At 41.2% G+C, this 26,951-nt stretch overlaps 1 protein-coding gene across 9 annotated transcripts in view; it reads right to left on the bottom strand.

Annotated features, from left to right (window-relative positions):
- LOC117421240 (TBC1 domain family member 1-like) overlaps window positions 1–26,951 on the bottom strand; it is a 97,787-nt gene that overhangs the window by 31,447 nt on the left and 39,389 nt on the right. For 4 of the 9 annotated variants that reach the window (XM_059032483.1, XM_034035367.3, XM_059032517.1 and 1 more), the window contains 12 exons: window positions 16,101–16,619; window positions 14,812–14,901; window positions 14,158–14,262; window positions 13,558–13,690; window positions 12,941–13,032; window positions 11,699–11,815; window positions 10,708–10,836; window positions 10,199–10,291; window positions 9,295–9,557; window positions 8,723–8,881; window positions 6,485–6,607; window positions 5,438–5,577 (listed from right to left, as the gene is read on the bottom strand). In XM_059032483.1, coding sequence (XP_058888466.1) covers window positions 5,438–5,577; window positions 6,485–6,607; window positions 8,723–8,881; window positions 9,295–9,557; window positions 10,199–10,291; window positions 10,708–10,836; window positions 11,699–11,815; window positions 12,941–13,032; window positions 13,558–13,690; window positions 14,158–14,262; window positions 14,812–14,901; window positions 16,101–16,619 — 1,963 coding nt within the window. The remainder of the gene's footprint in view (window positions 1–5,437; window positions 5,578–6,484; window positions 6,608–8,722; window positions 8,882–9,294; window positions 9,558–10,198; window positions 10,292–10,707; window positions 10,837–11,698; window positions 11,816–12,940; window positions 13,033–13,557; window positions 13,691–14,157; window positions 14,263–14,811; window positions 14,902–16,100; window positions 16,620–26,951) is intronic. The other 5 variants (XM_059032490.1, XM_059032537.1, XM_059032509.1 and 2 more) reach the window with 3 other exon arrangements.

Raw genomic sequence — 26,951 nt, 5'->3', positions numbered from 1 at the left:
AAACTAGGGAGTGGATTTCACAAGAATTTAAATAGCTTTTCAATATAAATAACATGGCTGACTTTTTTTTTTTAAAAAAAAAAACCTTGGCAATGGTTGCAACATGAAAATGTATAAACCTTTGTTATTAGTTACACCAATCATTATTTATGTTGTTTCAGCACCAAACAGGCACAGCTCTACTCATTAAACGTACCGCCCCCCTGGGCCTCTCACTCACTTTCTGGATGAACTCAACTATCTACTCTCCTCCCTCCCCTCTCTGTCTACCACGACTGTCCTGTTGGGTGACTTCAACATCTCTCCAACCCCAGCCACTCTGCTGGATTCCTCCTTCTCCTTCACTCCTTCGACTTCTGTCTCTCTCCGTCCCCTCCTACCCACAAAGCTGGCCGTCAACTGGACCTCACCTTCTCCAGGGCCTGCTGCCCCTCCACCCTCTCTGACACCCCCCTGGACCTCTCTGATCACTATTTCATCTCTTTTTCTCTGTCTCTCCCCCCTCTCCCTGTTCCTCCTACCCCCACTGTCACCTCTCGCCGTAACCTCCGCTCTCTCTCCCCCTCTGTCCTTGCCTCCACTGCTCTCTCTCACCTCCCTCCTATCGACTCCTTTTCACAACTCTCCGTAGACTCTGCTACCTCCACCCTCTTCTCCTCACTCACCTCCTCTCTCGACTCCCTCTGTCCCCTCACCTCCTGACCTGCTCGCCCCTCCCCTCCCCATCCCTGGCTCTCCTCTGCGTTCCGCTCGGCAAGAATCACACTGCGATCTGCTGAAAAGAAATGGAAGAGAACCAAACTCCCTGCTGCCCTAGACCTTTACCGCACTCTCCTCTCCTCCTTCTCCTCTACTCTCTCCTCTGCTAAATGTGCTTATTTCCAATCTGTAATCTAAGCCTCCACTAACAACCCACGTAAACTATTCTCTACCTTCTCCTCCCTCCTCTATCTCCCCTGATGACTTTGCCTCCTTCTTCTCTTCTAAAATCTCAGATATCCGCAAACTCTTTAACACCTCTCCCTCCCCCGCACCCCCTCCTGCTCCAACCCCTACACCCACTACATCCCCTACTCACTCACCCTCCTTCTCCACCTTCTTGCCCCTCTCAGACTCTGACCTCTCCTCTCTGCTCCAGGGTCACAAACCCACCACGTGTGCCTTGGACCCCCTCCCCACTCACCTCTTTCAAGCTGCTGCTGCTCCTGCTCTACTCCCCTTCATCTCCTCCCTCCTCAACACCTCTCTACTTTCTGGTATCTTTCTCTCTGCCTTCAAAAAAGCCTCTATCACTCCCCTCCTCAAAAAACCTACCCTCGACCCCACCTCCCTCCAGAGCTACCGTCCTGTCTCCCTCCTACCCTTCCTCTCTAAAACCCTCGAGCGGACTGTACACCGCCAGCTCTCTGCTTTCCTGTCCAACCACTCTCTGCTTGACCCTCTCCAATCTGGCTTCCGCTCTGCCCACTCCACTGAAACCGCCCTCCTGTCTGTCACCAACTCACTTAAGTGTGCCCGAGCTGCCTCTCTCTCCTCTGTCCTAATTCTCCTCAACCTCTCTGCTGCCTTTGACACTGTTGATCACTCTATTCTACTATCATCTCTTGCTGACCTGGGGATCTCTGGTACTGCTCTGGCCTGGTTCTCCTCCTACCTCTCCAACCGCACTTACCAGGTAACCTGGCGTGGAGCAACCTCCACACCTCACCCTCTCTTAACTGGAGTCCCCCAAGGGTCAGTCTTGGGTCCTCTCCTGTTCTCTCTCTACACCCGCTCCCTGGGCCCCCTCATCGCATCCTATGGTTTCTCATACCATTTCTATGCTGATGATGCTCAGATTTTCCTCTCCTTCCCCACCTCTGACTCCACCATCTCCTCCCGTATCTCTACCTGTCTGTCTGCTATTTCCTCCTGGATGCACTCGCATCACCTCAAACTCAACCTCTCTAAATCTGACCTCCTTTTCTTTCCCTCCTCCTCCCCCTCCTCTGATCTCTCTATCTCTGTTCCTCTGGAATCTACCACACTCTCCCCTCAGCTAAGAACCTTGGAGTCACCCTGGACCCCTGCCTCTCTTATTCCCAGCACATCTCCACTCTGGCACGCACTTGCCGATTCTTCCTGAGCAACATCCGAAGAATCCGACCCTTCCTCACCAACTATGCTACCCAGCTCCTGGTCCAGGCCCTGGTACTCTCCCGCCTAGACTACTGCAACTCCCTCCTGGCTGGCCTCCCTGCGTCCGCCACCCGTCCGCTCCAGCTCATCCAGAACTCTGCTGCCCGCCTGGTGTTCTCTCTGCCTCGCTTCACCCACGCTACTCCACTACTCCGCTCGCTCCACTGGCTCCCGATCACCTCTCGCATCCAGTTCAAGACTCTTGTACTAGCCTACAGATGCCTTGATCAGACTGCACCCAGCTACCTCCAGACCCTCATCTCTCCCTACACCCCCACTCGACCTCTCCGCTCCGCCTGCACTAGAAGACTAGCTCTACCTCCGCTACGCTCCCCTGCCTCCAGAGCCCGCTCCTTCTCCACCCTTGCTCCGCAGTGGTGGAATGACCTTCCTACAGATGTCAGGACTGCCCAGTCCCTGACCACATTCCGGCGCCTCCTTAAGACTCACCTCTTCAAACAGCACCTGTAGAACTCCTCTGTTTGTATCCTGGGACACTATCACCCTTCATGTAAATGTGCTTTATTTTGCTCTTATCTGCCCCCTATTTTACTGCATTTAATCCTGTACTTCAGAATACTGTAATCTGCCAAGTGTTTAACCTGTAGTACTTTGTATTTAATCACATCCTGATGTAACTATCACTATTTAATCACATCCTGATGTAACTATCACTATTATCTGCTGTATTATTGAATTGTGGTTTGTCACACTTGTACTTTGCTTGAACAAAAGTTATTGTATTTCTTGCTGTTATTGTATTACTTGTATTGTAACACTTGAAATGTATTTGCTTACGATTGTAAGTCGCCCTGGATAAGGGCGTCTGCTAAGAAATAAATAATAATAATAATAATAATAATAATAATAATAATAATAATAATAATAATAAAAATAAATAATAATAATAATAATAATAATAATAATAAAAATAATAATAATAATAATAATAATAATAATAATTAAACATTATATAACATTTAAAAATAAAAACAAATACTTTTCCCTAACTTCACATTTTTACCATGAGTTTTTGAAGAAACCTAGCACTTACAACCAGGTAATTCCATTATCAGAATAATGCACTTTTGGTACTAAAAAAAAAATGAAAATAAACTTTATTATGATGTCAAAAACAATTTAATTTGCCTACAAAAGTCTCCTTTTTGCAAGGCAAAACATGCAACAAATAAACAAAACCCTCCCGACTACTGTCAAAAGAGCCGTAACATAACTGAACACAAATCTCTCTTACAGTTTTCATGTTGAAACTCTAGACCTGAGAGAACTATTCAGTTATTTGAGGGAAGGGCCTTCACCCCATATAAAAAAAAAAAAAGAAAAGAAAAAATGCTGTCAAAGCACTACTGTTCTCCCAAGGCAAAAAGCAAGCCTCCATTTCAGGAAACTATATCCCATACCCGCCCTACAACCCAACCCAAGTCTGATTGTTATCTTTCAATGAACCTCTTTACTACACAGCTCACCGGGCGCCTCTGCTTGGTCTGCCTGTCGCCCTTATAAGCATGTTTGTTTCCAGATAGTGTATCATTTCAGATAAGGCACGGCACATATTTGCATACAATTCTTTCAGTTTGAATGCAATTTGGGGGCCCTATTCACAGAACCTGTTTTCCTTAACAGTCTGGAACAGTTTCATGAACAACCCTTTTCTATAACCAGTGCTGAAAGGTTTTGTTAATTAATTAGTTTTTCAGCCATCCTCTGTTTACTTATTTAATTAAGCAAACATACACTTAAAAAAACAAAACAAAACAAAAAAACATCTTTAACTCCCAAAAGTCCCAGAAGAAATGACCAATATAGATGTTGTATTAATTTCTGGTTAATTGTTTAAGGGATGTGCATATTCCAAACTTTGTAATTAAAGCTTAAAAATCAAGCTCAATTCATGTGCCAACAAATTACCCGAAGATATAAAATAAATCTCACCCTGCACTGGTGTGTTATCATGTCTTTGAAGTTAGAGTTTTTGCACTATGGCTTACTCAATATTAAAACAGTTACCTTTATTTTTTTACAAATCATCTTCTCTATGTACTGTATAGGAGTTAATTTGTTTTTATTCTTTATTTATATTTTGGATTTGTTATGCAAAAAATAAAAGCATTTATAGATTTGGGAGACTTAATAATTAGGATCAAGTGGCTGAAGGACAATAAATGCACATATCCTAACTATCCTAACAACACTTTTTAAAAGGGATCCGGGACCATTTTACTTAGATCTGCTTATGTTGGATAACATTATTTCTTCTGCATTCTAAAAACAAAATCTTGTTACCACAAAACGGAGAGTTTCTACAAGGTACCTTGTCCTAACATGCCAGATAGCACAAAAGGTATATTCTTTCCACACCCAAACAAATTCACAAATCATTCTTTGAACAAAACAGCATTCTCTTCAGAATAGGGGGTTTGGTGTGAATGCGATCCTGGGGTGAATGCAAACACATTTTGTATTAATATAACCACTAGGTGTGATGTCTTTGTAAATGTAAAACAATATTAAATATAAAAGGCATACCCTGCTTTGTTTTAATAGTGTGCAAATTTCCTGCACAGACTTGGTCACACTGATCCTTGAAGTAGGTTTACCAGTAATATAATAAGTTAGTATTAATAAGTTACAGTTTATAGAAAACAAAATATTTTGGTGTAATTCTAATAATTATTTTTGTCCAAAACATAGAGCATTTTACAGTTCGAGAAGGGGTTGCCTGAACCATGATAAAACACCTCACTCTGTATATCATACTACAGCACCACAGGAGTCACTGTCTGAACAACATAATTAAGTTGCATTCCATGAACCTGATGCTACATGCATAACGAAAGATAAAGAATGATTATGGCATATACATTAGCAAACATCTGTCAAGACAGTCGTTTCTAACAAAAGCCCAAGCAATTGATGTAGCTAAAGATTATATCCTATAGATGTACACATCAAGGGCCTGAACAGATCATAGACACTAGAAGAGAGCTGTGATGAACAACAGTGCCATTTAGTGGCTAAATGTAAAAATGTTAAATAAAATACAAATCATTTTAACTACGTTCTGTAGGCAACACTATCTATTAAATGTAAATTACCCTGCCCTTCTCACATATTTGAACCAGCAATTGATTTTGAACTATTTGTGTAGCATGTCAAATATTTTGACATGCCTTGCATGCTTCATTTGACTGTCTTCTTATGCAACTGTGAAACATGACAGTTTCTATAACATTCCTACCGTCATATCTGCTGGGCGAGTCACAACCCTTCTGTGGTGTTGCTACTCGGAGGAAGATTTGCTGTCGCCATGAATGACGCCGGCTCCTCACTGGGCTGTCACAGTCATTACCTCTAGGACTGGACCGATGCTTCAAGTCACTAAAATGAGAAATCTAAAGTTATTCCAATGGACGATTTAAAAACACTTGCAACTGTATAGAGCAACAAGTTAGTTCAAAAGAGCAGTTCAATGTATTTTATTCCCCTCTGAAAAGAAGAGGGCACACACTTAAAGAAATTACATCTTGGATGCTTGGTAGCAGAAATAAATACAAGAACAGGTCCAGACCCTGAGGGCAAAAATCACACTCTATCATTAGAAATGGTGATATGGTGATAAGCATAGCTTCACATTTGCACATTATTGAGATCATAAACAAACAAAAAAAAAACACACACATATGCTTAAATGTTTAAAAAGTTGGTTTAAAAAAAAATGCGCTGGATGTAACTGATGAACAGTGTGGTGAAAATCCAGATAAAAAAAAAACATAACTTGGATCTTTGGGTGAACGGAACATCTTCGTGTGATAATCCTGCCACTGCCACTTTTTATCTTAAATTTCATGATGCAAAAATTATTATTGTTCACTGTTAACTAAAAGCAAAATCCTACAAGTTATATTCTATTTTTGTGTGTGTTTTGTGCAATGGGGAGTGGGGAAGTAGATTTCTCTAGCATTTAGTCCCTTGGGCAAGAAGTTTTTTTTCAAAAATTCCACAACCTTGTTATATGCTGTGAGAGACTGGAACCAGGACAAGCAGAGTTCTTCAGGAACAATATAGGCTTTATTAGATTTTTGTGGGAACTGGTCCTACTGCTTCACCTCTTGAACACAGGTCAGCATAAAATAAGTGACTTTTAAAATAACAAAAACAACGCTCAAACTAACAATAAAGCACAGTTTTTTTTCACTAGCCGTCTACTCACCACCTCTCCCTCATAGAGTCAGGAAGGGGTTAATAACCATTACTCGCTGAGGAACATTTGACAAATTAGCCATACCTTTTCTTAAAGTCAACGGTGCTGTTTTCAGCTACTGGAGCCAGAAATTTCAGAAAATTGGGGACAGAAGAAGAAGAGTGAAGCCTTGCCCGTAGGCCGCTAAGGTGAGAGGTGCTCAGGGTGCTATTGAAGAGAAGTGCAGTTTAGAAAAGACAGGAATAAGGAGGGGAAATACATGCATCAGCTCAGATAGCAGAAAACATTCAAATTCCATTGTACATTTCATTTTCATCTCTTGCTAGTTTGTTCTCTTTTATTTTTCTTCGAATTTCCCAATAACTGGATGTAACAAAATTGAAATATATAGATAAAAGGCAAAAACAAGATGTGAAAAGTACCAGTAATGTGTGCATAGTTAAATTTAATAAGGTATTTTAGTGTCAGAAATAGGTGGCGATGCCCAAAACTGCATTTAGACTTTAGTTAATTTTTTTATTAAAATGAGAAGAAAAAAAAATAATACAATTCATGTGTGAGTTGACAAATAAGAAAGTGTGATTAACTATTGATGATTACGGGTCTGTCAAAATACTTGGAGCTTTGTCAATAAATTAGTCCTGAAAGCCTGGGGGTGCCCTTTCCAAGAAAGCTCAGCAGTGCCCTATCATATCATTTTCTACATCTTATAGTGATTACTAAAAGGTCAACAGGCACAGCATTGCTATTGTAGAAAGTCTACAGATGTAGGAGGGTTCTAAGAATCCACAAGACAAGTGCCCCAGGTGTTTTAGAAAGGTTTACTACACTGCTACAAGCTGTATGTATGAATAAAACAGGATTTGTTTTTTGACCTAAAAAGTGAGTACATATTTTTTGTATACTAAGGGGGTCATGTATCAAGCTTTTGCAACAGCGTTAAGAGCCGAGTTTACGCCAGCCTTAAAATTGCCCTGCATGTATCATGACACTTTTGGCAAGTTAAGGCTGTCTTAGCACCACCAAAATGCGCTTCGCCATGCAATGCGCTCTGTCGCCCATTAGCCATGCACTGTAAGGAGTGTCAAGCCTTAATTATATGCATGGGCAAACTGTAGGTGGGGCTCATTTGTAAATGAAGTCTGTGATATTAAAATGAGATTTATGAAGTGGCAGGACAGCAGTGCCGGCCCTAAAAGGGTCCACAAAAAGTCATATTTCAAATTGGTCTTATTTGGGTGCAAAGAAAAAGTCAGAAAGCTGCTGATAGGAAAGAACACTATGGCAGCAGTCATAACGTATTTCTTACGACGGAGAGTGCAGGCTCCTAACCTTCCTGAACAACCCAGGAACAGAGGGAAGAGTACTGAGAAGAAGGGAGAGTATTTAGGGACCGCATTACCCTTTTTGATCTCCCGGAGAGCGCTACTTTACACTCGGCCAATTTGGCGCTGCGTCGGTCGATCTTGATACATGCCCCCCTAAATGCATATTTTAAATAACATAAATGATTTATAGTATACTTTCTTTCTTAACTGTACACATAAGATGTCTGTTTATTGATAACGTTTACAGTTTATGTCTTTGTTATTATGAATCGTTTTGTAAACAGATGCATCGTCATAATTGGAAGCAACGTTTCCAGCGATAATAAAGGCGCGCTTGTGGCAACCAGTTGTTCTATAATGATCTTTGTACATTTACTGTTGTGCTTGGATGACGAGTAGTTGCAGAGAAGCCTCTCCTTTGCATGTGCTACTACTACAAACTAAAGAGAAAATAAGAATGCAAACTGATGTTTGGACCGACATGTGCTCAACAGATAGTTGGCCAATGCACTACAAGCAATTTCTCAACTGAACACTTTTCCCTGTATAAATACATTTTGTTACAGACCATCAATACAATGTTCAAATAGTCAATTATTATTTTTTTATTTTTTATATTTATTTATTTATTTATTTTAATTTAGACCAGTTGCATATTTCCCATTGCCTTTAGCACAATTCCGACATACTAGGAATGTAACTTTGAGGTGCTAGAAAGATCCTCCCTCCCTGCACTGGACTGTGGGGGTAATCATTTTGACAACACAACAGTAGCTTTTGTGTACCAGCAGTAGATGGACTGTTGCCACCGAGACACTGTGGTCCAAAATTCCAAAATATAAGCAACCCTGCAGTATGCGTCAGCTTCACAATAACTGCCTCTTAACTGCTGTGAATCTTAAAGTTCCTATTTCATGGAGAACGTTTTATTTTACAACTGCAGTTTGTGAGGGGGAAAGCGTTTAAGACCCAAGTTATTTATTTGCAATCTCACCTCCTCTTCAACATGCGCCCACTTTGTTCTCCACCTGAATTTTGCTTTAGGGATTTAAAAAAGTTTGGAGAGGAAGCAGAGGGCATCAGACGAGCCGGAGGTGTAGAAGCGGAAGGAGAAGCAGTGGGGCCCTTGTCTTCACAGTCAGGTGCATTCAAGCTAGCCCAAGAGCAGTGCAGAAAAAAACAGAGGAAGATTCAGATCTTAGAAAGTGAAGTTAGAATCAGAAAAAGGTTTTAAAAGCCTGAAACATGCTGTGTTCTGTGAAACAAATGAAGCACAATTAATTTGTTGCCTACAGACATAGATAAAGATAGGCAAATCCCTGTCTGGAAAGGCTGATAGATAGATAGAAATATGTAAAGACAGCAAACCATCAAGATAAATAGACCAAAATCAAGATAGGGATACAGGTCTATATGTCAGAAGCTATGGAATATAAAAAAGACAAAGACCACACAATGTTGTTGTTTTTTCTTTGTGTGATAGCGATCTACATATTTGTCATTAAACTTTCTAAGTATCGTTTCAAAATGGCATATGACCTCCTCATACAGATTTAAAGCTCTCACCTGCATTCCTGTGTTGTCTCCGTGCTGACTGAGTAATACCTCATGAGCCTGGGTTTGGGGATACTTGGCGATTCCTCCACTGGCTGCAGGGGCTGCTGGCTGTGAATAGGCAGGTGACTTAGAGTATTGGCCCTCCGTCTGAATCCATGCCCAGGAGACTCATGGGAAGGGTTGTCCAGCTTTTTCAGGTCCCCTGTAGACCCTTGTGCCTTCACAGGGCTTGCAGTAAGTGGCTGTGCAAGAGCTTCAGTAATGGAAGGCTCCTAAGGAGTACAATACCACCAAGAAAACATTGCAAAGACTTCTAGCTGCAGTCATACTTTGTTAAGTTCTGCACTTTATAAATATAATCCTCTTGCAGCAAATTACACAGCTTACTTGAAACAACGTGGGACACGCATGTCTGTTTTCTAGGATAATAATAAAATGTTACAGGTGTTAATATAAGAAAGTGCTGGATAACCGGTTCTTAAGATCTAGGTAATGGAAAGGTCACATACATGTATGTAGATTGTCCATGGTGTGTAGGAATAGGTAGAATGGTTTCAAAATCCTATTCTTAGCTCCATGTACAGAATAATAGCAAAAGCCAGAAGTTTGCGCTTGATGATCTGTGTCTCATTTTTAGATGGCCAAAGATCATTTTCAACTCTGTCATCTAATTCTACATCTTGAAAATGTTCATGGTATTTGGTGAGAATATTTACTTTTAATGCCTTCACTGGATTTGAAATGGAACCCCCCACCAAACACACACGTTTTAACGCTCAAGTTACTTCTGGATTATGGATATTGTAAATATACATAAGCCCCAAATAAAACTACCATATGGTTGAACTACTACTGGACCAAAAGATGCTAAAGAGCATTTTACTGACTTGTAAAATGTATTCAAGGGACTTACCCTGCTTGTACTGTTCAGGGTTGCACTGGAAGAGGAGTTGTCTGTATCCAGACTTTCAAAGCTTTCCTTCTGATTTCTAGGTTTGCTGCCCCCCTAGGAAGATGACCAGACAGATACGCAACGTTTTATTTACAAGGACTCTTCAAATCAGCCTCCTATGGATGTAACTACTGTAAGCTTGTTGTTTATGACCATCCAACATGTTTCGGTGCTGTAATAAAAGGTGCAAGTTGGATACTGCACAGTTGATCTATAACTTTAAACAATCATAAATTCTGAAGTAAAACTATTAGTTGCCAGACATTTTGGCTCATGTCTTCATTTTCAGTTTGCATAAAGTGAACATACTGCCCTGTTAAAATCTGCAGTAATTCTGCAACTGGGAATACCTTTCACAAAGTATATACATCTAAAGGTCGCCAAATCCATTGGCTAAAGTGGTATAGTATCTTAAATAAGAACAACCACTCTCTCAAAGGAATATAAATAACGTTATCAAGTCTACTTACCCTGGATAAAATACCTTCCAAAGACTCAGTGAGAGACCTCTTGGCTCGAGTTTTTAGCTGTTCTAGTCGTAACCGTCCAGCACTCATCTGCAACTCATCTGGCACATCTTCTGATAGGTTCTGTGAAGGCTTAAAATGAGCCCCATAATTAGTATCCAACATGTGTTACTTCATTAAATCATTAAGTATAAGACATTAAGACAAATAAAGTCCGCCAAACAGCAAGATAACCATCCATTATATAAAGGATTAGTAATTAAAGTTTTATTTTTTTCTTGAAGTGATACCATCTACTTCCAACTACAAGCAGGGTACTGTGAAGAAGGCAGATATGAAATACAGTGCTGAAAACTTGTGAATTTATGGACAAAGCATTCATTTTAGAAGCAATACACAATTTCTATATCTCCCTTAGCTCTCTGGCAACTCTGGACAATGTATTCTGCCGGTAAGCAGGAGCTGTGATTGTGGTATGTTAAAAATGTTTATATTTTGCAAACCTCGCAAGGCAGAAATGGGTCCAAATGCACCCCAAAAATATACCATGTACACTCTTAAGAAGGATTACTCCCGTTTTCCAGTGTCGGACAAAATAAAGGTTATCGATTAACCCTTAAATCGCATCCATGACGAAGGCCTCATTTCTTACCTGTTTAATTTCATATTATCTATGTTCTGTTATGCTCTGTTGTTGTTTATGCTTACTGTAGATCATTCTTTACTGGGCTTAATAACGTGTATCCATTTCCAACCACTGAAAAGCAGATTTTCAGAAAGGACCAATAGGGGCGTGCAACAAATTTCTGTCATATCTCCAACTGAAGGTAATAAAGGGAATATTAACACCTTAAGGACTATGCACATAGTCTCACCAAAATGACTGTACAGTCATCAGAAGACCCAAAGAAATTATTTTAGAATGATATGTACCGGTAGTGTCATTATATTGAACAGACATATACTGTTTTGTTCAAGTTGTGTTCCAGCTTACCTGCTTCATCTCGCCATTATTATTATGCGAATGGTCCTTCTGTTTCTCCTCATAGAGACTCCTTAAGCTAAACATAACCAGGTCATTTTCTTCATGTTCAGATTTTGGTTTTGCTTTCTGAGAAAAACATGTAAAATAAATGATATATTAAATACTAAATTGCGACTATATTATTCATCTTTATTCACACATCTTTATAAAGTATCAGTTTCCCATCAGTTATTTATGAATATTGCATGCAAACTTTAGTTTACCAGATACTGTAGTTATATGAACAATACTGTATACTAAATGTACTGTACATGGCACTGTTGCATGAATTCTTACTAGTTTCTCTAAAATCACACCCTCTGGCTGTGAAATATTATAAAATGATTCCACTTTGTCTAGTGCGAAAATGTATGCTTTCTAAAAATTAAAAAAGCAGCAGGTAAGAAAGCTCAAAAAGTAAACATAAAATAAGATAGGCACAAAATAGAAGATTCACCTTAAAACAAATAAAATAAACCCTCACAAATAAAGGTAATCAAATAAAGGCACCAATAGGCAAACAATAAAAACAGTATTTTAAAATAAATTACAAAATCCATGCAGTTTGAATAATACAAGCATTTAGCTTTTTTCAATAGTGGCCACTAGATGGAGTGCTTGACTACCTTTTGTGATCTCCTTCGACCACCTTAACCCCTACACAAGGTATTGCGCGGCTGTACAAACAGTTTCTTCTTCAAATACACTTGAGAGTGACTCATGTATCACGTGGAAACTGACAATTTGGATGACCAGATCCAGCCTGTCAGTACATTTTAAACACTGTTTCATGCACTCCATTGCAAAGATAAGAAAGTTAACATCATTGTATTTGTGGGACATACCATACATGTCCCTTGTACATTAAAGGGTTACGAACCTGGGAAGCAGCATTTTGTGGTACAACTTTCAAAGACCCCAAAACATTGGTATTCATTTACAGGCCCAGTATGTCTCCAAATGATCCATAAAATGCAGAAAGTACCTCAGCAATTTACTTTCCATCAGTTATTGATGGGTGCAGACAAGGCCCCACTTGACTAAAATAAGTGTGTTTTAAGTAATCGGCACCATGCGCCTTAAAAAATGTCTGTGTTTAGTACACTAAATCCTCCACTAAATTCCTTGGTATATTTTTGTTTATTATTACAGAAATAGAACAACTACAAAAATAAATTATTAAACAACCCACATTAATAGAAATAAACATACCAGGACACTCTCAAATACCGCTGCCTGTTCTTTGTTATTTAGAGTTGCTAGATGCTTCTGAAGTTCAAGCTTAGCTTTTGATGGCTGCAGACCTAAAGAAACATACAAAACAAGGAAAAGCAACAGAGTTAATGTTTTAGAAACCAAATGCTTACTACATAATTGTAGCTAACAGCAACAAGTACGGTATTTCTATAGATTTGTTTTAACAACATTAAGATCAGTATTTAGGATTTCCATATTGTACTGTATGGCACACAGGTTTACACAAATATGTTTTACACACGACACACCCAGCTATAATCCTTATCCCTGGATTATCAAAATGTAGAGGACTACCTAAGGATTTTTTTTTTTTTTTTTTAATTATGAAAAAACACGTATGTTTGAGAAAAGTGTTCCTATAACTAAACTAGTTATAAAACATTTTGTGTAGATTCTTGATTTCCAAGGTTAGGTCAAGCTACACATATTGGCTACTGGATTCAATAGACACTATTGAGTTTTCATTTTATCAAAAACTGCTTGTTGGGCATAAATTAAGCATCGATTATCATCCACTTCAATTAAACACTTCATATATCTTGTCATTTAAAATGCTGCGCTGGTTGCAGTACCTTCAATTCTTTCACAGAGCTTGTGCAGATGCTGCATTGGGCAGCTCTCGCATTGTTGAGCCTGCGTCCGTGAATTCTGATGCACAGCAGCGACACTGAAAGCCTGCTTCAGGGTCATCATGATTTCGTCAACCTGAAACAACAGAATATCAATGAACCAGAGTGAAAAAAAACATTGCAAGCCAATTTCCTCCACATTCACGTTGATTAAGACATAAACCAAAAACATTTTAAACAAAATACAAAAGGAATTTGTATAGCCTCCCATTATTCTTTGCATGCAAGCCAAAAACAACCACAAAGGACATTTGTGGGATAAAGCACCGTGTACAAAAAAGGAGTTTAAAATCACCAAGCACTGAAAATGTGTTTTGAGTGAGTTGGCTTCTCTTCCAATTTTTTCATTGATGGAAAAATTCAACTTTTGACTGAATTTAACATAATATGGTTGATCAGATTCAGTTATCAATCATATCATTGTCATTTTGTTTTATGTGCTTTAATTTGTAATAAAAAATACTTTAAAACAACTTGTTCCAATAATGTCTTTGAAAAATCAAACAGCTATTTAACGGTTTTGGAACAAATGTGAACTCTTACCAGTGCTTCGTTTGTACATTGAAACACATAACAGACAAAATGGCAGTTTCCATTTTCTAAAGACTCTCTGCAGATGAAGCCAAAGTGATCCACGTGATGAATTCCCTGAGGAGAAAACAATTACAATTACTCCCACTGATTAAACTAACTTTTGTTACCAAAAAGCTAAACTGGTGACAAAAGGCTCTACGAAAAAACATCAATACGGATGCTTAAATTGCTTAAACCCTCCATGATGAAGCAGAGCAACACAGACCAATCTATTATGCATATTGTATGCTCAAGTCAGACCTCTTACTTTCCAGTTGCTTAAAATGTCTCCGTAAAAGAGCACACAGACAAGAAGGATTTTTTTAAAATTATTTTTAAGTGGAAAAACATGTGAGAACCAAGAAGCCATTATTCATGTAACCTAAAAAAGCAAAACAGTCAATGCCACTTTAACATTGTTACATAAACTGTAGCTTATTCTGTGCCAGCTGTACTTCAAGAACACAAACCCATCAATTCCAGAGACAGCTTGAAAGATGATTAAAACCATGACCCGACTTACCAGGATACATAGAACAAACTGTTATGATTCAGGTTACAGCACTCTCCACAGGCACAGACTAACAGCACAACAGAACACATATTAAATAGTGATTTACTAACCTGAGAACAGAAGGAAATTTCTCTAAAGGTTTTCTCAATGGCAACTTTCTTTGTGTCTGGACTAATGAGGTAAATCTGAGACTGCCCGATCTGCAATGGACAAGAAAAACAAACAGTAATCTTAATTTATTACGGTCAGTTTCAGCAATGAAGGTACTACTGTTTACCTTTAATGTAGCTGCATTTACATAAACTTTTCATGACACCAAATCTGTGTTTAGGTAAATAAGGCAGTCTTGGCATTACAGGAGCAGCTGAATTGGTAAGATGTGTTATAGGAAGCCAACATGATGTTTATTTTAAACTTCACAAAACAAGGTTCCTGTTTACAATACAAGGCTATAACTCACTTTCTGCTTTTCACTAATATAAACAGTTATAACAACACTGTAAGACATTTAGTAATTGGAGGCAAGTGTGTATTGTGTCCTCCTCCAGGGGTGTCTCAGGCTGCCTGTCAGTGGTTTCGCTACACCTTGTGAGGGTTTTGAGGAATAGACATTTGTTTTTAGATCAAAAACAGCAACCACAGATCTGCAGACAGCATTATTTGACCAGATGGGTTAAAAGTGAAAGTGCCTCTAAAAGGATTACATATATTCTATATTTTTAATGACCTCAAAGCAAACATACGGCAACATCTCAATCTTTTTATAGTGCTTTTTTTTTTGTTCTTGCTGCTATGAGTACAAGCCTGTGTGGTTCTCCCAAAGGAGTGACCAAAACCCCAGAGGTGTCAACCCCAGCTGTTGTCATGGTAGCAAAAGGAAAATGAAAATTCACATTTAAAAAACTAATAAAAAAAGTTTCAGTGGTGAATTCAGCCCTGTTTCTTTCACAAATTGTTCTTCTCCTACATTAGCTGTGAACAGCAGTGTGGAGTAGTGGTTAGGGCTCTGGACTCTGGACCGGATAATTGTGGGTTCAATCCCAGGTGGGGGACACTGCTGCTGTACCCTTGAGCAGGGTACTTTACCTAGATTGCTCCAGTAAAAACCCAACTGTATAAATGGGTAATTGTAAGTAAAAATAATGTGTAAAAAATAATGTAATTGTATGTAAAAATAATGTGATCTCTTGTAACAATTGTAAGTCGCCCTGGATAAGGGTGTCTGCTAAGAAATACATAATAATAATAATAATAATAATAATAATAATAATAATAATAATAATAATAATAATAATAATAATAATAATAATAACCTGATTTACCCTTTCGGATATGCTTTGCCTTTGCCTCAGCATACCATGTTAAAGAAGGAAAACTGAAACATATTAAAAAAAATTACCGTAAACAACATTGTCCTGTTTGCTTGGATATCTGTTGGTTGCACTCCACAAGGCTCACTGATGTTACGCCTCCGTAACTCTGGAGATCCACCACATTCACCTACAGTAGTGAAGGATGGGAGACTTGACTCTCTTTTGAAAAACACAGTCCCTTGGCAATTGGGATTGGCAGTGGCAAAATCCCCCGACTTGTTCCAGTCCATCCCATTGGTTGCTGGTTGGAAGAATAATGGATGGATGCTATTTGTTGCCGAAGAGCCTTCTGGCTGATCCAAGGAAATGTCTTGGTCAGAAGTAGTTTCTCCATCCTTTTTCTTTGCACTGATATGATTGAATTTCTCTATACATTCGTCAATCAGTGCTGGTGGGGCTTTTTTATGTGCTACAATCACTCGTCCACAGAACAAAACCTCAAACTTTTTGGAGAAGGCGTCTTCTGGGTCGTGATAACGAGGATGGGCCTCTTCCTGACGGGCTGTCTTCCCAGCTTGTCGGATAGTGCTGATGATTTCAGGGACCTGAAAGTAAAGGAAGAAAATAATCCGAGGTTAGGACTAGGGATGAAAGGCCCCTTGAACGAACACGTTACAGAACTTGTCGTTTGGTTCCAAAAGAATCCTTCTGATACCGAAGGTCAGATTTTAAAATACAAATAACAGCCAGAGCCAAACCACCAGACAGCATGCTAAATAATTCCATTAAAAAATCGTTTGGGTTTCCTGATTTAGTACAAGTACCAAGTGAAAACTTACACCAATTGCTCTCCTTGCAGATCTTAAGGTACAGGGTATAAAACCCCTGGTTTAGTGTTTAATGTTTAGGATTTTCCTGTAAAACAATTGTCAGAAATATTGTCAAAAATAGACATCACCATTGTGACAACAACTACTGTGCAGGGACCAAAAAGCTCCAGTGAACAAGGAATATTAAAAACAAGTTTTGTAAAACAACTGCTCTCCATATTAGTGCTCTGAAAAGACTAGGGAGGGATGATAGACAATGGAGAACTGCAAAGCATATGACATGGTTTATTTAGATTTCCAGAAAGCCTTTGACAAAGTCCTGCATGAAAAGATTAATTCTCAAACTGAACGCAGTAGGGATTCAAGGAAATGCATGCACATGGATTAGAAAGTGGTTAACATGTAGAAAACAGAAAATACTGATTAGAGGCGAAACCTCAAAATGGAGCGAGGTAACCAGTGGAGTACCACAGGGATTAGTATTCAGTCCTCTGTTATTCCTAATATACATTAATGACTTAGATTCTGGTATAGCAAGCAAACATTAAAATTGCAGATGACACAAAAATAGGAGGAGTGGCAAACTCAGTTGCAGCAGCAGCAGCAGCAAATGCCATTCAAAATGATCTAGACAGTATTCAGAACTGGGCAGACACATGACAAATTACATTTAATACAAAAAAGTTTAAGGTACTGCACGCAGGCAATAACAATGTGCATTATACATATCATATGGGAGATACTGAAATTGAAGAAGGAATCTATGAAAAAGACCTAGGAATTTATGTTGACTCAAAAAAGTCTTCATCTAGACAATGTGGGGAAGGTATAAAAAAGGCCAACAAGATGCTCGGATATATAGTTAAAAGTGTTGAATTTAAACCAAGGGAAGTAATGTTAAAACTTTACAATGCATTAGTAAGACCTTATCTAGAATATTGTGTTCAGTTCTCATCACCTTGTTACAAAAAGGATATTGCTGCTCTAGAAAGAGTGCAAAGAAGAGCGACAAGAATTATTCCAGGTTTAAAAGGCATGTCGTATGCAGACAGGCTTAAAGAATTGAATTTATTCAGTCTTGAACAAAGACGACTACGCGGTGATCTGATTCAAGCATTCAAAATTCTAAAAGGTATTGACAATGTCGACCCAAGGGACTTTTTTGGACCTGAAAAAAGAAACAAGGACCAGGGGTCACAAATGGAGATTAGATAAAGGGGCATTCAGAACAGAAAATAGGAGGCACTTTTTTACACAAAGAATTGTGAGGGTATGGAACCAACTCCCCAGTAACGTTGTTGAAGCTGACACCCTGGGATTCTTCAAGAAGCTGCTTGATGAGATTCTGGGATCAATAAGCTACTAACAACCAAAGGAGCAAGATGGGCCGAATGGCCTCCTCTCGTTTGTAAACGTTCTTATGGTTATTATGATATTGTTATACCAAAAATTGGGTATTAATTCAACAACAAACCCTGGGAGCATCATGCATTTTCAGATTACACTTGGGTTGGTTTAAAGCCATGAACCACACTCGTATCTCTCTCTAAATAGTTTATTTAACTGTTGAAACAGGGAACAAAACAATAAATTACACTATGTTTAGGTAGTAAATGTACTGGTGATTCCATGTAGGCTTCTCATGATGGTTTACAAACAGTATAAATATCATATCCAAACAAATTGTTCCATGTCTCTCAGTATAGCCTTATCTCTGTGTGCCAACCATTCTTTCAAAGGCTGGGACATTTGAAATTTAGTCAAAGCTTTGATGTAGAGCCATGTTTAACTAAATCCCAGATCACACTATAAAATTATTGCCAATGCATACACCTATATTTCTAAAATTCTTTAGACCATGTATCGTCTTGCTAAATAAAGTTCCTGCAAAAATATTTACACATGAGAACACTGGACTGGGACCACACTTCTATTAGACTCAACAGGTGCAACCCTGTTCTTGAAATCTCTTGCTTTAAAATTAACAAAATTGGTAAAATTGCAAACTGGGTGCATTCCTTGACATCAATCAAACTCAGAAAGTTAACTGATGAAATAAATACAGGCACATATTTTCATTCATGGCAGAAGGATGAAAGAAAAAGCAAATCTTTGTCCTTCTTAGTTTACTTTTCAAGGTTTTATTTCACACAAACCACCTACAAATACGTTTACAAATATGGTCATTTCTTGAATTAATCTTTGCCTGTGGGAGAAGCATACAGCCGTCAGTCCTGACCTTTTTGGATTACTGTGTTATTGTAAGCGTTTCCAAGAACAATTTCAGGATAAGATAAACAATTTCATGTTTGCTGTTGTGATAAGACTAGCCTTGCGGTAAACAGATACCCCACACCCACACTATATTCTAAAAGGACATTCTGAACCTGGTGGCCTAGATGCCCGCAAAGACTTCTCTCTCAAGAGGTTTTTTTACTCAACTCAGTTACCAAGAAACATTCACTTTTTGTTAGGGCCACATTTTAAACAATTTCAAGCGTGTGTGGCGCTCATAATAAAAATGTAATCCAAACTTTTAGTCCCCAACTTCTCCATTCATCTGCATTTCCCGATTAACTAACTTCTCTGTACTCAGTAGGGATGAAACGATTTTTCGATAGTACAATATATCGTGATTACGAATATTCACAATAATCCTATCCTGGACATTTTTAAATGACCTGATAATCATAGCAAACAATAGTCACATTACTCAACATAACTGAAGCAGAGTAGGAGGAGCCGTTTTCTCCAACTAAGAGGGTAAAATCGTATGTGTGGCTGTAGGATTTTGGCTAGAAAAAAATATATAAAAAGGGAAATACCATTGAAGATGGCCATCCAATTTGCAGAATATGTGGCAAAACCACAACAACCAAAGCAGAAACATCTTTAAACATGATGTAGGACTTGGTTGATTACCGATTGCCATTTCATATACTTGGTTGCCGAAAGCAAAAATGGTGAGCCAATAAATCTTTTGTTTGAGGCCAAATTAAAAAAAACAATTGTTTATTGCCTGTATTTTGTATTATTGAGTTAAAGTAGTCTGATAAATCTGCTTCTGGACAGTTTCTAGTGTCTCCTTGCTGTTGCTCCTTCTTGTGAAAAAGAAAGTTGGTGATTTCCTCAGTCTCATGGTATGTATTTTGTATTCTTGCTAGAACCTCACTATTTAACGCTCTGTAGCTTCCTTCTGTTGCAGACCATTTACCTCACAGAAAAAAATAAACAACTTGAGTTATTATTGGAAATGTGCTACGGTTTGATCCCTAATACTCAGATAGCTGATGTTACCCCTCTGGCTGGCATTTTGACTCATTGTTCCTTTTTGTAGTCCCTCAGTTATGATGAAGCAGTTCAGTACTAGGATGATTTTTGCTTTGTCTGGTTTAATAATGGCAAAGACAACCCATTCAAACAAAGTCTGAAGCAGAACATAAGGGGGAGTAGCTATTCAGCAGTCCTTTGTTTTGTTGTTGACGCAGGTGAAGTCTGAATAAAAACTTGGTTTCCCATCCTAGTTTACTACCTGTGTTACACGTAATAGGGCACGGTTTGTCAAATGTAAATTGTACAGAAACCAAAACACGAGAGCTAAATCCATTCGCTATCAGTCTCATCAAAAAGCTAAGTAAACTCCCTCATTCTGACCAGCTTTGAGATAAATCGGAAGATCTCCCTCTATTACTGGTAGTCATAATGGATGGATTCTACAATATTAATTATCCCTTTTATTTGCGTGCCATTCATTTTATATACATGGCTTTACATCTATGCATGGAACTATTAATTAGAAAACGATTCAGTATCATCAGCAAATAAGCTTCCAGCTCTAGAGGGCTTCTATCAGACAGTAGATGCCTGCTGGAACGTGCCAACATCAACTGTGAATTACATTTGTGCAAGTGCCAGCTTTATCATTTTTTTTTTTTTATTAGTTAGTGGTCGCCAATTATTATTATTTTTTTCTCCACAATTTAGTAATGTCCAATTATTTTAAGACGGACACACGCCACCAGCCGCCTGCTTCTTTACACACTGCAGACTGACCATGCAGCCACCCAGAGCTACAGCGTCGGAGGACAACGCAGCCCTGGGCAACTTACTGGCAAGCCCGCAGGCACCTGGCCAGACCACAGGGGTCGCTGGTGCGCGGTGAGCCGAGGACACCCTGGCCAACCTAACCCTCCTTCACCCCGGGCGGCGCTTGGCAAATGAAGTGCCGCCCCCTGGGAGCTCCCATCCTCAGTCGGCAAAGGAATAGCCTGGACTGAAACCGGCGACGTACAGACTATAGGGCGCATCCTGCACTCCATGCAGAGCACCTTTACTGGATGCGCCACTCGGGAGCCCCTCCGGCTTTATCATTTTGACAAGCCGTAATGACAGCTCAGTTCACATCTATTGGACAACAAATACTAAACAGACACACAATTGGTCCAAATTTATTTTATTATCCACCAAAACTAGCCAATCAATACTTTGTACCGACAAAAGCAACCAGTCCTGTACCAGCCAATCACAGCCTGTGAGCTTGACTAGAGCTCACCATTATACAACAACAAACGAAGACACCGACAGTTCATTAGCATTGCTCCATTCAGATATCTGGCACTGTCCAGATAGTTCTAACAAGTAAACATGTTTTTGTTTAATTATAATTTTTTTCTCTATGTATGTGATCCTTCATGAATATTTATTTTCCTAAAACTTCTCAGCAGAAGGGTACCCGATGAATCATTGCAAGGTCAAGGTAAATCTAGTTTTTAAAGTGTTTTTCTGAAGGTAATAAATGAGAAAAATTGTTTTCTAATAGTGATTGAGGTCTCTTGATGAAGAATTTACTATTTGGTAGTTAACCTTGACTTTGGTTAGCGCCCTCGCCTTCGGCTTGGGATGCATAACTCCAGCCGAGATCAACTACAAAGCGGTAGAGCCTTAAATCGACACACACTTTCGCTTAATTATACCACCCTGCAAGTGAGGCCTGAGGCACCAATTGGTTTGGTGTTTGTAACTTTATGGTTGTAATGTACTGTGACAGAGACAGAATGATTCTTGGTGATTGTGGCAAAGTGGTTAACAGTGTGCAGGTGATCAATAAATCAGACAAACAACAATAATCCAGGTACAATGAAGGCTTAATTGTATAATCCAATGCCTGACAGCTAAACAGCAGTAAACAATAACAATGTTAATGAAGCAATACAGCGGCGTGTATTGCTTATTTATAATCCGCGGGTTTCCCCCAAAATAATAACAGTCCCGTTTCAGTTCACCCACACGCAACACATACACAAACTCAAACACCAGTTCACAGTGTGCACTCTAGTGCTCGTGGTGAATACAGTTCTTTAGGTGACAACAAAAGCGCAGTGATGTTGATCCGGGTTTAGTGCTGGCCTTTGGCGACAGCTCCGGATCATGTTAGCTGTCGAAATAATTACAAACAGTATTATTAACGACAAACAAAAACAAACAAAACAAACAAAACACTCACGTTTCACAATACAGGTTCTCCTTGTCATTTGACGTAACCATTCACAAAGGAACAGATCACATCACTACATCCCCTTTTTATAAAGTCACCCATGACCCCTTGGTCAACGAGCGCATCCACTCCTCCAATCCACAGATGCATGCCGTTTCCCGTCAGGGTCATTGGGTTTGTATATCATAGCTTTGCCCCCTTCTAGATGGCTGACTTCCACCTAACCCTGGGAATAAACTGTCATGCCATTTAGTGCAGGGTATTCTGTTCCCTTTATGCAGCTGTGTGGCAATGTGCCCCGCCCCTGTGTGCAATTGTGTGATGTGTTGTATGTTGCGTGTGTAAATTTTGGTGTATAGATTGGTACACGGGATATAAACGGGTCTGTGTTTCACGTGTGTTTAAAAAGTGTAGATTTGTATTTAGGCACGAGGAGAGCACAAATCACTTCACGTGCTGGTTAAATGTAATATGTGAGCACGGGGTTGCACAGAATTAATTCACGTGCTGGGATTCAAGTGAATAATTAATTTAGTAATTGAATCCCAGCACAACAGTGTATATAGAGACACGTAGCACTCAGTCGGGGGTTGGGTGTTCGGAAGAGGAGAACGGGTGAGAGAGAAAGGAGTAATTCGAAGTAAAGATCATAAATATAAGTGTTTGTTCTCACCGTGTTTGTTTGTCTGTCCGTGCACCGTTTGTTTAGTGTTAGTCCGTTTTGTATGTCTGTTTATTTTGGCGTAGTGCCGTGTCCTGTTTTTGTACTGTTTACAACCCTTTTATTTGTTAATAAACGCTGAGTGCAGCCATTGCACTCAGCTCATCACCATCACCGTCAGTCTGTGTTTGAATTCCTTCCTGCTTCCGGTCTGACGCCACCCACTCTGGCCGTCTTTGTGACACGTGGTGTCAGAAGTGGGATAGCCGCGCCTCCAAGCGTCAGACCAGGAGGGGTTTTGTTTAAAAAAAAAAAAAAAAAAAAAAAAAAGAAGTCAATGGCAGAAGACGCCATCAAACTGCGGGGCTGGTTGCTGGAGAATGCTGGGCTGGAGGCCCAGTCTCTGCCCATAGTCGTCCGGGTCCTGTGGATGATGGACAGTGAGAGATGGGAGGCATATCAGCAGGAACACACCCCAAACACCTTGGAGGAGGGTGTGGAGTTTGTCCTCAACTACCTGGAGGCAACCATAAATGGAACAGCAGCCCAGGTAGCAGGACCACCAGCAGAGGAGTACCTGCTGTCCCCATCTCCACCAGCAGAGGGTGAGTACCTGCTGTCCCCATCTCCACCAGCAGAGGGTGAGTACCTGCTGTCCCCATCTCCACCAGCAGAGGGTGAGTACCTGCTGTCCCCATCTCCACCAGCAGAGGGTGAATGCCTGCTGGTTTTGCCTCCACAGCCCAAATGGGAGGAGCCTGCGCATCCACAGCCCAAATGGGAGGAGCCCAAGCGGAAGGAGCCCGAATGTCCTACGCCTGAGTGGGAGGAGCCCGAATGTCCTACGCCTGAGTGGGAGGAGCCCGAACGTCCTACGCCTGAGTGGGAGGAGCCCGAACGTCCTACGCCTGAGTGGGAGGAGCCCGAACGTCCTACGCCTGAGTGGGAGGAGCCCGAACGTCCTACGCCTGAGTGGGGGGAGCCCGAACGTCCACAGCCCAACAGGGAGGAGTCGGGGCGTCCACAGCCCAACAGGGAGGAGTCGGGGCGTCCACAGCCCAACAGGGAGGAGTCGGGGCGTCCACAGCCCAACAGGGAGGAGTCGGTGTGTCCACAGCCCAAAGGGAGGCAAGTCGGGGCTTCCACAGCCCTGGGACCCAAGCCACCAGCAGAGGGAAAATGCCTGCTGGTTCAGCCCCAAGAGCCAGAAGGGGAGGAGTTACAGGCTCAACCCCCTGAAAATTTTTTGGGGGGAGAAGGGCAGGATGCTGGTGTCCCCCAGCAGCCTCTCGCTATGCTGCTGAAGGCAGCACGGCGTGCACATGCCCAGCCGCCACAGCAGAGGGAGCCAGCACCGCCAGGAGCAGAGGAGCTGGAGCTGCCTCTACCTCCACCACCTCCAGGAGCAGAGGAGCAGGAGCTGCCTCTGCCTCCACCACCTCCAGGAGCAGAGGAGCAGGAGCTGCCTCTGCCTCCGCCACCACCACCGCAAGGAGCAGAGGAGCAGGAGCTGCCTCTGCCTCCGCCACCACCACCGCAAGGAGCAGAGGAGCAGGAGCTGCCTCTGCCTCCACCACCTCCAGGAGCAGAGGAGCAGGAGCTGCCTCTGCCTCCGCCACCACCACCGCAAGGAGCAGAGGAGCAGGAGCTGCCTCTGCCTCCGCCACCACCACCGCAAGGAGCAGAGGAGCTGGAGCTGCCTCTGCCTCCACCACCGCCAGGAGCAGAGGAGCTGGAGCTGCCTCTGCCTCCACCACCGCCAGGAGCAGAGGAGCTGGAGCTGCCTCTGCCTCCACCACCGCCCGGAGCAGAGGAGCAGGAGCTGCCTCTGCTGCCCGTACCTCCGCAGGGAGTACGGTGGCCGGAGCCCCAGAAAGGGGAGCTGCCGGCCACGAAGAAGAGGGAGGAGGTCTGGAGACCACTTTCCCCAGCAGCAGTTTCGCTGCAGGAGTTCTTGTGGCCGGAGCCCCACAGGAGGGAGCTGCCGGCTACGAAGAAGGGGGAGGTCGGGGGACCACCTGCCCCCGCAGCTTTTTCGCTGCAGGACGGGACCAACAGGCTGTCAGCCGTGCCACTACCGGCAGGGGTGCTGACAGCATGGCCAGCCATGGGCCCACTGAAGCCTCCCTTCCCAGCCCGAGACTTTGTCCTGGACTGCTGGGTTTTTAAGGGGGGAGGTGGCCGTTGAGGCCATGTGTGCTGCGCACAAGGGGGGGTATATGTGGCAATGTGCCCCGCCCCTGTGTGCAATTGTGTGATGTGTTGTATGTTGCGTGTGTAAATGTTGGTGTATAGATTGGTACACGGGATATAAACGGGTCTGTGTTTCACGTGTGTTTAAAAAGTGTAGATTTGTATTTAGGCACGAGGAGAGCACAAATCACTTCACGTGCTGGTTAAATGTAATATGTGAGCACGGGGTTGCACAGAATTAATTCACGTGCTGGGATTCAAGTGAATAATTAATTTAGTAATTGAATCCCAGCACAACAGTGTATATAGAGACACGTAGCACTCAGTCGGGGGTTGGGTGTTCGGAAGAGGAGAACGGGTGAGAGAGAAAGGAGTAATTAGAAGTAAAGATCATAAATATAAGTGTTTGTTCTCACCGTGTTTGTTTGTCTGTCCGTGCACCGTTTGTTTAGTGTTAGTCCGTTTTGTATGTCTGTTTATTTTGGCGTCAAGTGCCGTGTCCTGTTTTTGTACTGTTTACAACCCTTTTATTTGTTAATAAACGCTGAGTGCAGCCATTGCACTCAGCTCATCACCATCATCGTCGGTCTGTGTTTGAATTCCTTCCTGCTTCCGGTCTGACGCCACCCACTCTGGCCGTCTTTGTGACAAGCTGCCTCGCAGGTCGGGAGGGAGATCTAACACCAATAATTATTTGACCTCTGTCACAGTGATAAATCTCCCTCCCGACCTGCGAGGGCGCTGTGTAAAGGGATCAGAGCGCCCTGGACTGGATGGCCAGACAATTAATTCCTAGGGTTAGACCGAAGTCAGTCATCTAGAAAGGGGGTGGAGCTACGATACACTAAATCGACCCGGAAGGGAAACGACGTGGTGGCCGCGGATTGGAGGAGCGGTTGCACTAGTTAACCAAGGGGTCACGATTGATGGTACAAAAGGGGGCATAGCAAAGTGATCTGTTCCTTGTTATGGTTAAACGCTGAAACCGGAAGGAGACCTGTATTGTAATCGTAAAGTGTTTTGTTTGTTTGTCATGTCTAAAAAATGTTTGTTTGTTGTTTTTAGATGACTAACACGATCCGGAGCTGTTGCTAAAGGCCAGCACTAAAATGGAGAACACTGCACCTTGTTCACGAATAACTATATTTGCACCACGACCACTAACACACTCACTGTGGACTTGTGTTTGTGTTACATGGATTAAAACAAAGCAATACATGCTGCTGTATTGCTTGGTGTCATTGTTATTATTTAATGCCGCTTGTCATCAGATTTTTGGATTGTACAAATAAAACACCATTGAACCTGGATTATCATTGTCTGTCTGTTTATTGATAACCACATCATCCCTGTACATAATTCTTCAGAAACACTAAATTGTAAATAAGACTTATTACTGGTCATAAAGCCTTTTTCCATCCAACTTTTAAGCTCTGTAAAACTTATGCGAATAAGAACATATATCCGACAAAAGCTATGGAAAACGGTTTAAGTCGACTTTTAAGAATTTTTTACTCGCATGACAAGCTTGCTCGCTAGAGGTGGTTTTATTTTTTTTTTACTTGTAGCGACATTTTATTTGACACTTGAATGGAAACCTGTAAGCGTATTTCTGGTCCTAGCACCCTTCTTCGCCATTCCAGTGACGTCAAATTCTTTAATGCGCATGCCCCGATTGAAAGAAAATATCCAAAATGATGTGTCTGCAGTGGTTAAGGCTAAGAATAAACACATCTGTCACAGATAAAGATGGAAAGCT

This window comes from Acipenser ruthenus, chromosome 1 (genome assembly GCF_902713425.1).
Source record: "Acipenser ruthenus chromosome 1, fAciRut3.2 maternal haplotype, whole genome shotgun sequence".
NCBI lineage: Eukaryota > Metazoa > Chordata > Actinopteri > Acipenseriformes > Acipenseridae > Acipenser > Acipenser ruthenus.
This window is presented reverse-complemented; position numbering and strand designations above follow the sequence as displayed.